The 13895-nt window shown below is 49.2% G+C and overlaps 2 protein-coding genes across 3 annotated transcripts in view; both read right to left on the reverse strand.

Annotated features, from left to right (window-relative positions):
* Positions 1–108: 108 nt before the first annotated feature.
* On the reverse strand, positions 109–12230 carry GGA2 (golgi associated, gamma adaptin ear containing, ARF binding protein 2). Its single transcript, XM_008633565.2, has 17 exons — positions 12130–12230; positions 11443–11527; positions 10535–10610; positions 9919–10017; positions 8865–8988; positions 8274–8377; positions 7733–7813; positions 6854–6991; positions 6638–6719; positions 5643–5762; positions 5213–5380; positions 4131–4186; positions 3692–3843; positions 2735–2904; positions 1643–1812; positions 1105–1215; positions 109–513 (listed from the first exon to the last, which is right to left on the reverse strand). Exons 1-17 carry the CDS (start codon positions 12161–12163, stop codon positions 403–405), a joined length of 1881 nt encoding a protein of 626 aa, XP_008631787.1. The 5' UTR covers positions 12164–12230; the 3' UTR covers positions 109–402.
* Positions 12231–12339: 109 nt separating this feature from the next.
* The window catches only part of EARS2 (glutamyl-tRNA synthetase 2, mitochondrial), a 6495-nt gene continuing 4939 nt past the window's right edge, over positions 12340–13895 (reverse strand). For both annotated transcript variants that reach the window (XM_017733968.1, XM_017733969.1), the window contains 3 exons: positions 13734–13864; positions 13333–13468; positions 12340–13022 (listed from right to left, as the gene is read on the reverse strand). In XM_017733968.1, the coding sequence (XP_017589457.1) occupies positions 12939–13022; positions 13333–13468; positions 13734–13864 (351 nt within the window). In that variant the 3' untranslated portion in view covers positions 12340–12938. The remainder of the gene's footprint in view (positions 13023–13332; positions 13469–13733; positions 13865–13895) is intronic.

The following is a 13895-nucleotide window of genomic DNA, read 5'->3' on the forward strand; positions in this document are numbered from 1 at the left end:
CCCGGGAAAACGGGGCCGGGGGTGTTCCTTGTCCCTGTGTCCCTGGAACAGGCCCTGCCGTGACTCCAGAGAGGCTGGCACGGACGTGGAATGGTGGTGTAGATTTCCTTTTTTTTTTTTTTTTTTTAATTCAAAAAGTAAAGGGGAAATGGCCCAGAAAGCAGCAGGAAAGGTGTGCACGGCAGAAGCACCGCGGCTGCGGTGCTCTCCAGCAGGCTCAGCTACAGGGAAAGGCTGTGACAGAAGCAACCAGTTCACACTCCTGCCAGGCACAAAAAGGAAGAAGGAGGTGGCAGATCCCGAGAAAAGGTGCCCTTATGGAGTACTGGCCAGCACTGCTGGCCCCCAGTCCCTCCTCCTCCATGGCTAAGGCAACATGGCAGTGTTTGAGCCAGCTGGACTTCAGCTCCTGCCCCAGAGCTCTGCTTCTGGAAAGCCAGTCACCTCTCCCACCTCACTGCAGGGCTGCACGCCCTGCATGAACACCAGTTTGTACCTCAGTCGGATAGGATCCTGGGAGAGAAAGGAAGAGAGAGGGACACACCATGATTATAAACTCCTGGACTCTTTCACCCCTCACAGCCTTGCTGCAGTGAGTCACCTCTGAAAGGAGAAACACCAGCCTTGCAGAAGCTCTGCACAGAAGGAAACCCTGGATCTTCCTAAGATAGACAAGAGCAACTGGGAGACCTGTGCAAGCCACCCATGGGCATGTTGGCAATCCAGGCCTGGCCAACCTTCTCAGAGACAGAGGGCTCCTTACACATTCTTGGGTCTCGTAATTATCCACCAATGCAACAGATCTGCCACCCATCACTTGTGCCTTGGGGGCCATCAGCTTGTGTTCCATCAGCTGCCAACATCTGCACAGTGAGTGCCTAGAGCTGTCTCTGTGGGCAGATGGTCCAGAACTGTGCAGGCCCCTGCAGCAATTGCCCACACAATCCTTCAGACTGTAGCTCTGGAAAGCTCTTTGAGCAGGAAAAACATCTTCCCAGCCCAGTTTAGACTGCCCTGTCTCTCCACTGCATCTCCCCATTATTAAGACCCTCCCCATATCTCATGCAAACACCCAGTGGGATTCCAAGTGCCCATCAGCAGCACCTTGTGTGGGTTGGCGAGCAGCAGCACCTGGGACACCACTGCAGGTGGGAGGAGAGGGTTGAAGGCTGGCAGCTCAGAACCTGAGGCTGGTTGTAACTTAATTTGCATGGTCTGAAAGAGAAAACAAAATAAATACTTTTTAGTCCATGCTGGGAAAGGGCTGGGAGCATTACTGAGCCACGGAGCTGGTTAAAGATGTATCAGCCAGACTCTATCATTCAGTGAAAAGCACAGCCTGCAACTAAAGGCAGATATTCCTGAACAGCCAATTCCATGCTACATATGCACAGGCAGCAAGAGCCCTACCCAAGAGGCTGAAGCAGCAGGTCTGGAGCCCTCTCTGGCTGCAGCAAGGCCATGGATACACTCTGTGAAACGGGCACTGATGCCACAGGCACCACTGTACAACAGGCTCTCCGTGCAGAGAAAGGGAGCCACACAGTGTCCCATGAGCAAGGCAAATACTCAATAAGAAATGGCGGACCTTCTCCTCAGGACATTTCTGAGCATCTCTGCTACTTTGTCACAGGCTTCTCACCTTTGGGACTGCAGCCTGGAACACTATGTCCTTAATGGGGTGAGCTGAGGTGCTCAGCATGGACAGAACCATCACCAGCACATCTGGCCGGCCGGGAGCCGGGTCTCTGGAGAAGTGGAGCATGGCCTTGAAACCATTCCTATCATACACAGTGAGTGGACAGATAGTGCCTGCCAGAGACAAAACAAGAATCAGAATCAAAGCCTGGATTCCTCTCCCATCTGAGGGCGAACAGGAAAGATGGGATAAGGAACAGCAGAAAGGAAAATGCAGACAAACTTTTACTTCCTTCAGCAAACTCACAAACCAAGTGGCACACAGCACCTGCCCCTGATTTACACCTGCCCCTAAGGCAGAGACAGGAATCTGAATGTCTGCATTTGGGATTTAGCAGCTCAGGTTTCACCAGTCATCGAGAGAAGTCAGGTGTGGATCCAACAGAGATGCAGTGGGAAAAGCAAAGTGCCTTTCTTAGCACACACAATATTTGGCTCCTTATCATGCATGCCTGGCAAATTCTCACGCGAATCATCACCACCCAGCCCTTCCAAAATCTGCTGCTAAGTCCTTCACTTGAGACTGAAGGCAGATCAGGATGTCTTTGCACCTGCCCTCTTCCAGCAGCAGTAAGAGTCAAGGCTCTGTGGCCCTGGGCTGAGACCCCGGGGTGACACATACCCAGGAAATGCTCTGGGGAGGGGCTGCGGAGCTGGGCCATACAGTGTGAAACCGAAAAGCAGAGGTGGAATGAAGAGCTCTTCTTTAGGAAGTGGGGCAATTCCCATTCACCAGTGTCTTTTAGGTCCCTGTAGAACAACTGTTTGAAGCTTGACTGAAGGTGTGAAGGACAGATAGTTTAGAAGCACATTACAAAGATTAGTCAGGGCACGAAACTCCTGAGTAATAAGTAGAGAGGACAAGGACATTGCCATGCTATGACCCCTAGCACCTGCTCAAATTCTCAGGTACATCAAGCCTTTCACAGAACAGTCATTACTTGTCTCCAGCTGACCCACAAAGCTACTTTGGCTTGCTTGGAAGAGCTCTAGTAAGCCTCTAGTAAGGAGAGCTGGGGCACAGAATTGCACTTACTTGGTGTAACTGAGACTAAAGGCACAAAAAGGTTTTCTAGAGAAGCATCATAGGAAGCTGGATGCAAAGAGGCAGCAGGCTTCAGCTCATAGCCTGGACTGAGGAGTGGAGGATCTGCCACTGAGTTATTTGGAAGATCTGGAAAGGGCAATTTCATTGGTGATAAATCCCTGGAAAGAAAAGCATGCAGAAAGCTTGCATTAACTGGGGATTCTACAGGGAATATACTGTCTTCTGCTGTATTCCCAATCCCTCATCCCCTTTAGGTATAAAGAAACTACAGGCTTACATTCTGAGTTCTTGAGAAATTAAAAAACTCTTGTCATCTATGGAAGATCTTCCTGTTTCAAAACTCATTAAGGCAGATTTTGGTTCTGTTACTATAGTAAAACTTAGTTTTAGGGCTTTGGAAGTCTGCTGTCTCTACACACAGCTTCTCTGGAGCCCTAGTCAGGGAGAATAAAGTAAATTCCAGCTCAAAGACATTGCAAGAAGCTGGAAATTTTCAGTAAAATTTCTTTTATTATGGCAGACTGTATAAACATATCATAGTAGTCCACTGCTCTGAAGATCTGTGGAGATTGATTTGTGAACTGTTCCAAGCTTCCACTGAATGCCTAGAAACTACTTTGTCATAGTCTGGAGAAAGCTGAGGAAAGTACTTTTTGAGTTACAGGTTACTATAAAAAGGCCTGACTGTAAGGTTTTTGTTCTTTCAGCTCAACATCACCTTGTTACCAGCCAATGGGATTTGTCTCCCAAATTTCTGACCCTTGGAAAGTCCTGGTGTGCAATTACAAAGTGCAATTAACAGGTGCACAACTGCAGGAAAGAGCCAACGTGTGCACAGATCACTTGCCATCACTGACCAGGGGCAGCTGAAAGGTTTTCCTAAACCTCCCTGCTGTAAAAGAATTCCTCAGCCTCGAAATCTCTTATTAGGCAAAGTTTACTTACAAAGAGAATGTCTTGGTCTTGGATAATGGAGAGAGCTGTTCATCCAGGCTCCGGAACGCACTCTTCCCTGCACAGCTGTCTTCCCAACTCTCCTGTGGTCCCAGGGTTTGAACAGCACTTACACCTTCCCTAAATCCATTGTGTACAGCAGGCTGGAAAATAAGGCCCTTCAGGTTCATGTTATACAATAATAGCAAAAATAAACCTATTCTGCTGGAAAGAACTTTGTTTATAATAACACTGCCTAAAGTAGTAATACATATAGAGTCATTTGGTTGCAAAGTGCACTTGAGAGATTAACTGAGAGCAAGAGGATTCCAGTTTCTCCTCAGAACAGAATGGGACACTAAAAAGGCTGCCAGGGAAAGCCAGACCAGGAATCATCTCTGATTTTCGTCTTTACACCTTATGGACTGCAAAGTATCTGAGCATCACTCACCTCTGCTAGGCCAAAATCAGGTGGTGGTTTCTGTATGACAGGGGAATTGCAGAGACCTAAGAAAGACACCAAAATGCCACAGATAATTTACAGAAAACAGGGCTTTTCCACAGGTCTAACAGCAGTTTGGCTATGGTCTAACACCACTAAAGATGCTGCATCCCTGAAAACTTACACCTGGAAGGCTCTACTTTCTCTTGGGACTGACACTGAAGTCAAAGTTCTCCTCTCTTTATTAAACACCACAAACCCCCCAGTAACAAGGGTGACACTGAACTGCACCTACAGACCTAAGGACTGTAACTCCTCCTCGAGCAGGCAGGTGGAGGTTGTGCTGCTGTGGCGGGAGGCCGAGGGTGTGTCTGCAAAGGGATCTGGGGGAGTCTGGGCCATGGCCTCCAGCTCAGAGAAGTCGATCAGGGTGTAGCTCTTCATGCGCCGTGGGGCTGCTCGGCACGCTTTGGGAACAGAGACAGAGTTAGCGAGGAGCCTCCAGAAAGGAATGGCACATCCATGGGTACAGGTGTGCCTGAAAGGTGAAAAAATTCAGGAATATTTTCTGTCAACTATATGCAAGAGAAAATGATGGTTATATAATATTTTTCCTGTGTTATAGGACTTTCTCCACGTTTATTCTCTGAAAAGCACTTCCCTCCCAAACCCCGCTCCCACCTGGCATGCGGGGCAGAGCTGCCGTGGGGTGCCGTGGGTGCTTCTCACCTGGTGCATGGGCAGAGCTGGCAGCCGAACCAACACTCTCCCCGTTCCGCCTGGCGGGCTCTGCTAGGCCAAAATCAGGTGGTGGTTTCTGTATGACAGGGGAATTGCAGAGACCTAAGAAAGACACCAAAATGCCACAGATAATTTACAGAAAACAGGGCTTTTCCACAGGTTCTTCCTTTGCTGTCTAACAGCAGTTTGGCTATGGTCTAACACCACTAAAGATGCTGCATCCCTGAAAACTTACACCTGGAAGGCTCTACTTTCTCTTGGGACTGACACTGAAGTTAAAGTTCTCCTCTCTTTATTAAACACCACAAACCCCCCAGTAACAAGGGTGACACTGAACTGCACCTACAGACCTAAGGACTGTAACTCCTCCTCGAGCAGGCAGGTGGAGGTTGTGCTGCTGTGGCGGGAGGCCGAGGGTGTGTCTGCAAAGGGATCTGGGGGAGTCTGGGCCATGGCCTCCAGCTCAGAGAAGTCGATCAGGGTGTAGCTCTTCATGCGCCGTGGGGCTGCTCGGCACGCTTTGGGAACAGAGACAGAGTTAGCGAGGAGCCTCCAGAAAGGAATGGCACATCCATGGGTACAGGTGTGCCTGAAAGGTGAAAAAATTCAGGAATATTTTCTGTCAACTATATGCAAGAGAAAATGATGGTTATATAATATTTTTCCTGTGTTATAGGACTTTCTCCACGTTTATTCTCTGAAAAGCACTTCCCTCCCAAACCCCGCTCCCACCTGGCATGCGGGGCAGAGCTGCCGTGGGGTGCCGTGGGTGCTTCTCACCTGGTGCATGGGCAGAGCTGGCAGCTGAACCTACTCCATCCCCGTTCTCCTGGCTGGCCACAACCTGCCTGTACTGCCCCAGCGCCCGTGAGAGCTTGTCATTGGCCTGCAGGATCTCAGCTGGGAAACCAGAGAAGATACAAAATACTCATGTTCCAACAGGAAGGTCAGGACAGTTCCACAGTACTCCCCAAACTGCTCGTGAGGAAGGGACAGTGCAGCTCAGGAGCGAAGGCCAGCGGAGCAGGCTGCCCTCAGCTCTTCACTCGCCTTTCATTCCATTTTGCACACACGGCTGCTGATTTCAGGCCTCTCTCTCATTCATGAAGATCACTTTGAAATCTTATCCCATCTCTAAAGTATTCCTAATTTCTGCCATCTCTTCTGCAGTTTCTTGTTCTCCACAAGTTTTCCCAGTGTACTTGAGTCTATAACCCAGCACTCCCCAGCTGGAGAGCCATGGCACCCATGGGTATGAAAGGAAGGTGTGAGGTGCAGTTGAGGTCTCAGGGTTGCTATTTAAGATGTCTGTTCAGCAACCATTGCTTCAGTCAGGTTTTCAAGGCATATGGACAGGAATGAAATGCCAATTGTGGAATTCAAAGATTCTGCTCTTATCAAATTAACTCTACCCTAGCTGAAACCAGGATACCTTCCTTGGTATTACACTTAAAAATTGAAAATATACTTCCCTTTCTGTTTTTACAGAGAGGGAGAAGTTCAATATCTGGAAAGGCCTCAAAAGCCTTCAGTTCTCTGAACATCAGAACTCAAAAAAACTCAGAAAACCACCTCAGCTGGAAGAAATGGATTCACTGTTTAACTTCGGGCTCCAAGTGAAAATTAACAACTTCCTCAGAGATGAGCAAGAGGAGACCCAATGCCATTTCCCCTGGGTTTCATGGTGAGAGTGAAGAGCTTTGCCCACAGGGTACCAAATGCCCAAGCACTCCTCTCCCAGGGAAGGGAACCACGAGGACAGTATTGGCTCTTACCTAGAGCTTCCTCGTCAGCCACCGCCTCGCTGGCCAGGCGGAAGAGCAGCGGCCTGAGCTTCTCACAGCGCTGGAACAGAGCCTGGGGAGGAAATGTTTCACTGCTCAGGACATCCCAGGCAAACTCACACTTCTGTCTCTGCAATCACCTGCAAGTGAAGCTCCCTCTAGAAGAGGGATGAAAAAGAGCATTTATGCAGGAAAAAGAGCATTTACCTGTAGGGTCTCCTGGTCAGCTGGGGATAATTCATGTCTCCTGTAGTTCTCCAGTAACTCATCCATACGTTTGACATTCTCAGAAACCTCATTGATGGTGTTCACTCTTCGGGACACCTGAGCTGACTTTTCTTGTTCCTGTGATGAAAAACGAAAGAAAAGGAGATGATAACTTGGCTGACACAGCCAGTGCACGTGTTTGTCTGGAGCTCTCTGGGTCACACCTGGGGAGTTGCTTCCTATTGATACTGTATTGCAGGTAGAGAAGGCACAAAGCAGCACAGGTGAGAACGTGCCCCCAGCCGCCCCATCAGAGCACCCTGGCCGTGTGCTGTGGAATATGGAATTCATCTCACCACAGGCACGAGTGTGACTTCAAAATTTGAGCTGGTTGGTGGCTTCTGCCACACAGAACACACCCAAAATGACCACAGGGCTTTGTTGAACCAAATCTCTCTCCAAAGCAGAGAAGTGGGATGCTCCTTCAGATGGAACATGCAAACAGACAGGCCAGATGTGCACACACACACTGCATGCAGGAAAGAGGCAGTTTTGTACAGAAGTGACTTTTTTCCACCTGGGAACTGAGTTTACTTTTGGAAATTTCCTACCACTACTGCAGTACTATTGCCAAGGTCTCATTGACATGGAAGTGTCCTGCTGTATGCACATTCACATATTCCCCTCTTCCTGGCAATGGCATATTTTAGGGAAACAAAACAAAATGATCCCATGCTGTAAATTCAGAATATTTTGGAAAGACTGAACATGGGCCCTCTTCTGGGGCTACAGTACAGAGAGTCTCCTGTCAAAGACTGAATGGCCAAGTTCCCTCCCACCCTCCCTGGCTGCAAAGAGGCTTCTCCCAGGAGTTCCCACCTCTTTAATCACGCTCTGGATCAGGCGGTTGGCTGCCTGCAGGTCCTCAGGGTGGCTGCTCCCCAGGAGCCTGGCCAGGAGCTGTCAGGGCAGGGATGGGACAGCAGTGAGCAGCAGCCTCTGGGCACAGTGCTGCAGGCACACATCACACATGAGAGACACCTGCTGCAGGAATGGTCCTATAATCCTGGAAATACGTCAGATCCTGTCCCATAATATAATCCAGGTTATATTGCTGCCTGCATACACTGGCTGTTCAGGATTAGGAACTCTGGCTCTGCAGAACTTCTCTAACACCTGGAGAAGCCCTCCCTTGGGGAGGTTTCACGGAAACTGACATTTTTCTGTAAAAAAGTTTCACTTTTTACTAAGCAAATATTTCTGACAAAGCCTCACAGAGTTCTCTAGCTGTTACACTGCAGGAAGGACCAGTATTACTCTAATATAGTCTGTCTGAAACAGCAGGAGCTCCCAAAATATTACTGATCCTCTTTTTTCATCAGTACAAAACAGGGCAGGGCATGAAGACTCTACGGTTTACCTTGGATTTCTCTTCATCTGTGTCAAAAATAGAATTCTGAGGTCTTGGAGAAGGGGGAGGTAAAATTTTGTCTTCTGGCAGTTTGGGATCTTCTTTTACAATCCCTGGAACAGGTAACAGTAGCTGTTCAATGATGCCCAAGCTGCAGAAACCTCGATGCTCAACAGGGCATGAGGTTTTGCACAGATTTCTGGATTAAAGTACCACTGAGGACTACTAAATATAATGGAATGAATGAAAAATCCATCCCAGGATCCCTCTGAACTCATCTCTCATAACCCTGGGAGAGTATTCCAGGGCAAAGATCACTTCTGAGTTTGTCCTGTACTTTTTCCCTGCACACAGTGTGAACAGAGGCCTCCAGACTGGTCTGGGCTGTGGCTCAGGAAGGCTGTTCTTTGGAAAATCCCTTTAAACAGTTCCATGCATCCTTCAGAACCCAACCAGCCTGGGAAGTATGGCCTTTGTCCCTTTTCCTTACAAACAGCATGTTATGAAAAAGCTGAGTCACAAGCTGATGGGGGCAGATATCTGTGGGGGAAACCACGGGCTTGGGAGGCGAAAAAGGAAACTGAAATAACAGAACTGAACCTTGTTTCTTCAGCATCTGATAAGCATCCTGGATTTTGACTTCCTGAGGAAACCAGACTGTCCAACTGAATATCACTTCTGTGACCCTTGACTTGACTTTTTCTGAAGACCAAATTCCATAGTACTGAAAACAAGACAGTAAAGAAAGAAAAAAAAGTTTAAACCCAAAGAATTGGTGCCAGATCTGGCACAGGGATCCAGCCCCAAGGAGTTTATGTGCAGAAACCAATGATAAAATGGATTCCTGTGAGTTTATTCACAGTGCTGTCAACTGTGTATCTTGGGGTTAGGAAACAGTTTAGAGCTGTGGCTATAAACTCAAGGAATGCTATGGAGTGTATGACAATCACACATGTTCTGTAACATCAAAATTAAACCTCTTCAAACCTCTCTGATCAGTTATTGAATCCAAAATCCAAAGCAGGTTGTTTTATTTCAGTGAAAACAGTTCTGTGCTTGACTTTAAACACTCCCCTTAACTGCTGCAATGCAATCACACCACTGGCCTCAGCTAGCCCCAGACACACAAAAACTGAACAAAACCAGAAACGAAAGTTATTGTCTCTTATCAGCATCTGGGTGTCTTCTCCAATTTCTCTCATTATTGCCTATGAGCACTCTTTTTATTACAAAAACACAAACCTCCCCAAGACCAGGCATGTCAAACTCATTAAATGATACTTGTCCTCTCAGAGCAGTAAACAGAATTGTCTTCAGTGATATATACTTTAAATTCTGTGGTTTCACTGAAATCCTGTTCCCAAGCCTGAGACTGAGACAAGGAGTTTTGTTCTTCAGTTGAGCATTTCTTTGAAATCAGTTTTTTGCAGCTCTGCCTTTGAGCTGATGCAATGGAAAATGAAACATGTACCAGTGGTAAATGTGTGCAGGATCCACCAGAAAGGGAAACTGATGGCTGCGATGCCAACAGGGTGTTTCAGGCAGGCCCAGGCCTACCCCAACGAAGAGGAGCATGGCCAGAAGATCCCACTGCCTCTGATAAAGCAGAGCTGCATTTCTTATCCTGAAATGCCCCATAGCCACCATCACCTACCTTTGGGGAAAGCACTTTAATCAGCTCATTCAAAAACCTGAATTTTGCCATTTCACTGTGAAATCTGTCACCACAGTTGTTCACACAGGTCTCCAGCACCTGCAGAAAACAAAATGTTACCAACAAGAACTGAACACACAAGGCTTGGGGAGCTTTCAAAAACTTTGTCATTATAATACTAAATCTAAGAACCTTCTGGCACTGCACTCATGAATACAAGATACTGAGAAAGTCATGCAGCAAGAACATGTTTTATTCCTTCATCCAACCTTCCTAAGAAGCACAGTTAAGACCACCTGCTCTATTCTACTCATCACTAACAACTTTTGAGCTATTGCCTCTGTGGTGGGACACAGCTTACACAGCCAGAGCCGCAGACCAACGAAACACCACAGCAGAGCAATGTGGGGAGGCACAGAGGCAGCTACTCCCTCCACTGTGCTCTGGTTTCTGTATTCCTTGTGCAAGGGAAAGTTAAAAGGGAGAAGCATCCAAGAGAAAGAGAAAGACATCAACATCTAAGAGAAAAGGAAGAGAGAGCTATCCTGTCTGCTCTGCTGTTCTACCTGCCAGACTGTTTCCAAGTGACTGCTTTGTGTGCGCATCAAGTACTTACTGTGAGAGCATGGAGAGCTTCCCCCTCCTGAGGGGACTGGATTTTGTGTGCCAGCAGCCTCAGCGCAAACAACGGGCTGGGGAAGAGCAAAGCAAGTCACACCATGCACAAGTTCCCAGGAAAAATAAATGCTGCTGGCTTTGGTCTGCAGAGAAGAGCAACTTCTGGATTCACAACAGGACAGATACCCTTCCTTGGGCATGACGGCGGCCAGGGACACGTGCACACGCACAAGAGGGGAATTGGTGATCCCAGCACTGCCCCTCAGCCATGCCCAGGGGTTGTCCTTTGGGAAGGAGCAGCAGGGACAGGCTGGGGAATGTCCATGGGCAAGCACCACCAGACCTGGCTCTCTGCAGGTCTGATAACAGCCAGGGTACCCCGTGCCAGCTCCTGGGCACGAGCTGGGTGCCAGACTATGAGCTCTGAGCTCAGTCTGCTCCAAACAGAGATGATCACTAAGGTTTGACAGGTCATTCACTTAATGAGTCCCTGCTACTTCCCACAGAGCCCAGACTGTCAGCTGGAAGGTGGGGAAGTCTCAGTAGAGATCCTCCACCCATCTGGAAGGAAAAGCTGAGGCTGAGCTCCCTCGGGGCTTTCCTTCAGAACCCCACAGCAGGCATCCTTGGCCAGATTCCTGAGGGGCTGCTGAGGGCATGGCCAGCAGGATCGGCTGCCCGGTGGGCTCCAGCAATCAATGTCAGAGCCCACTCCTAGGTATCACCCTCCATCACATTGGCAAATACCAATTTCCAACTCATTTCCACTCCCGGGAGCAGCAGAGCCCAGCGAGCCCCCTCAGCTCCCCACACCGTGGCCCCAGGCCCCATTCCCACAGAGCCGTGAGGGAAGCTCAGAGCCAGACACAGCCTGGACGAACACAAAGAGCTGTCTGTCTGCCTTACCCCTCCGTGTCAGCGTTCACCTGGTCGCAGAACCGCTGGATGCATTCCCAGTTTTCCTCAGAGGTACTCGGGTCAGTGGCCTCATCTTACAAAGGGAGAAAAATAAGAGAGGAAAAAGGAAAGCGCGGCCTCAGTGCGAGAGAGCACTCAGGGCAGGAAGCAGCTCAGATCTCTCTGGTGCCGCTGCTCCAGGGCTTTTGGCAGCAGAAAGGGGAGATCCAGGACGAGCAGGAAACAGCTGTTACTAAAATTTGCCTAAAAATATAGTCCCAAGCACACACTTAAAGTCAAGCACAGCCTGACAACAGCAGATGCTGCTTTTAGCATGAGAAACTTCAAAACCATTTACAGGCAGCTCTCCCGGGACCACACTGCAAAACTTGTTGTGCTGGAACACAGGCAGTTTACACTTTTGCACAGCTAAATTACGGGGGGAAAGTCTTTTTTTGGCTTTATCCACTCCCCAGCCTGTAACTCAGCCAGCTTTGGGGGCTGAGGATGGACAGGACAGATGGGGAAAGGGACAGATGCAGCGAGACAGCACCCACATCACCCTAACGGGGTTCCGTGATGCCGATGGGCTCTTCCCCACGGAGATGAAGCTGGTCCAGTGCCCACCCAGTTTGGAACAGGCACCGGAGCCAGCGGCCAAGCCAGCCCCGACCCCCAGAGCCCAGCCCCACTCACTGAGCCACCGCTCCAGCTGCCCCGTGCCAGCCATGGGCTCCGTCCGCTCCGCCCCAGCAGGAAGCGGCTCCACCGCCCCCGCGGGCAGCCCACGTGAGTTTTCGTGGCGTGGAAGTGTTCGCTGTGGGCGTGGGCTCAGCACAACACCCCGCCACCAGCCCTCCAGAGCTCCTCCCCTCACCGGCGCGCAGAGTATTGGTGAGAACGGAATCAAAGTCACCACATTAATTTAATAATTAAAAGGGCATCAGACAAAAGAGGAAAAAACATCCCAATCTCCTGATCAGGGATATTTTTAGCAGAACCACGTGCATGACACAGTACACAGGGAGGAGTCCCCCTCTCCGAGCAGCTCACGCAGCCTGGTAGGAGACCAGGGCAGCTAAGAGGGCAACAGCTATAATATATATCTGTTTATATATACACCTGCCCATGGTATTTATTGGGGAACTGTGTTGTGTAGCTGTAGGTACCCTGCAAGGCCCTCTCCAAAAAGAATCTGATCTGCTGCTATCTGAAGTTCAGTTACTTTCTGTCCATATGGTGTGAATTTAAATGCTGATACATGTCTTTTTCTCCCACCCTGCAAACCAGGCTCCTTGCACGAGGTGACAGTAGGATGGCGTTGAATCTGGATTTGGTTCCTCTCCCAGACGAAGTGGCTTGTGCTTAGTGCAGGGTCATACAGGCATGGGAACAGCACAGACACCTGCCTGGCCTAAAGCCCAGCTCATCTGATCAGAGATGATCACACAGGTGCTGCCTGCACCCTCCGAGTGCACACCTGGCAGCATCACCAATGTCCCGTATCAACTGGACAGTGCTCTGTGTATCCGGCCGCACACTTCCTCAGCTCCCAAAGTCACCATCATCTCGGCAACGCTCGGGCCGTGCTGCAAACACAGAGGGAGTCACTGAACACATGGAACTGAAACTTCCCGGCACGTGTTTGTGCATCATGGTGACTGAATCCATGGAGCAATTTGCTCTTGGATCGCTGCCAGACTGAGGGGGGGGTCATTAGCAGCTCAAACAAAGGCTTGGGGTTTCTCCTCCTGAAGGCAAGTGCCAGCCCTGGTCAGATGGACCTGAAGGATTAGCACCAGAGCTGAGCCAGGATTAGGCTTTGGAGAACTTTTGTAAAACTTGGGTTTGAGCTCTGTGAAAGCCGATTGCACATAATCTCAGAATTGTTCTTTTTACCTGCCGCCCGCTGAGCGCCAAGCGGAGGAGCTGCATCATGCTGCTGTACTTGGTCTCTCTGGTTTGCTTCTGGAGACTTCTCAGGTCTTTGTTCAACTCCTCCACAGTCAAGGCCGCTGCCTGCCTTGTCATGAGCCTTTAGGAAAGAAGGTGTCCTTACAGTCTGGGGACATGAAAACCACAGGATTCCTAACTCTCACGCCTGCCCTGTACCCGGGGTGCTCCCTCTGCTCACAAGAAGCAGAGCTCATTCAAAGGACCAAGTTTAAACCACAGAATTATGCCACAGATGTGGAAATCCATAGAAAAAGCAGTAATTCTGACTGGTTTTTAAAGAACACAATTTTCAGAGATGAGAAGCCATTGCTGCCACTACTCAGCTCAGACAGCAGCACACTTACCCTAAAACTAGTTTTCCTATTTCATCTACTTCTGCAGAAATTGTTTGTAGCTGCTGCCGGGACACCGAGGGCCTGACCCACAGGTAAGAGTAATCACTCGACACCAGATTCTTCAGGAGGCTTATGTGACCCTAGGGCAAGAAAGCAAAGATGGCAGGGGGA

Source organism: Corvus brachyrhynchos, unplaced genomic scaffold, assembly GCF_000691975.1.
Source record: "Corvus brachyrhynchos isolate BGI_N302 unplaced genomic scaffold, ASM69197v1 scaffold5, whole genome shotgun sequence".
In the NCBI taxonomy this organism is placed as follows: domain Eukaryota; kingdom Metazoa; phylum Chordata; class Aves; order Passeriformes; family Corvidae; genus Corvus; species Corvus brachyrhynchos.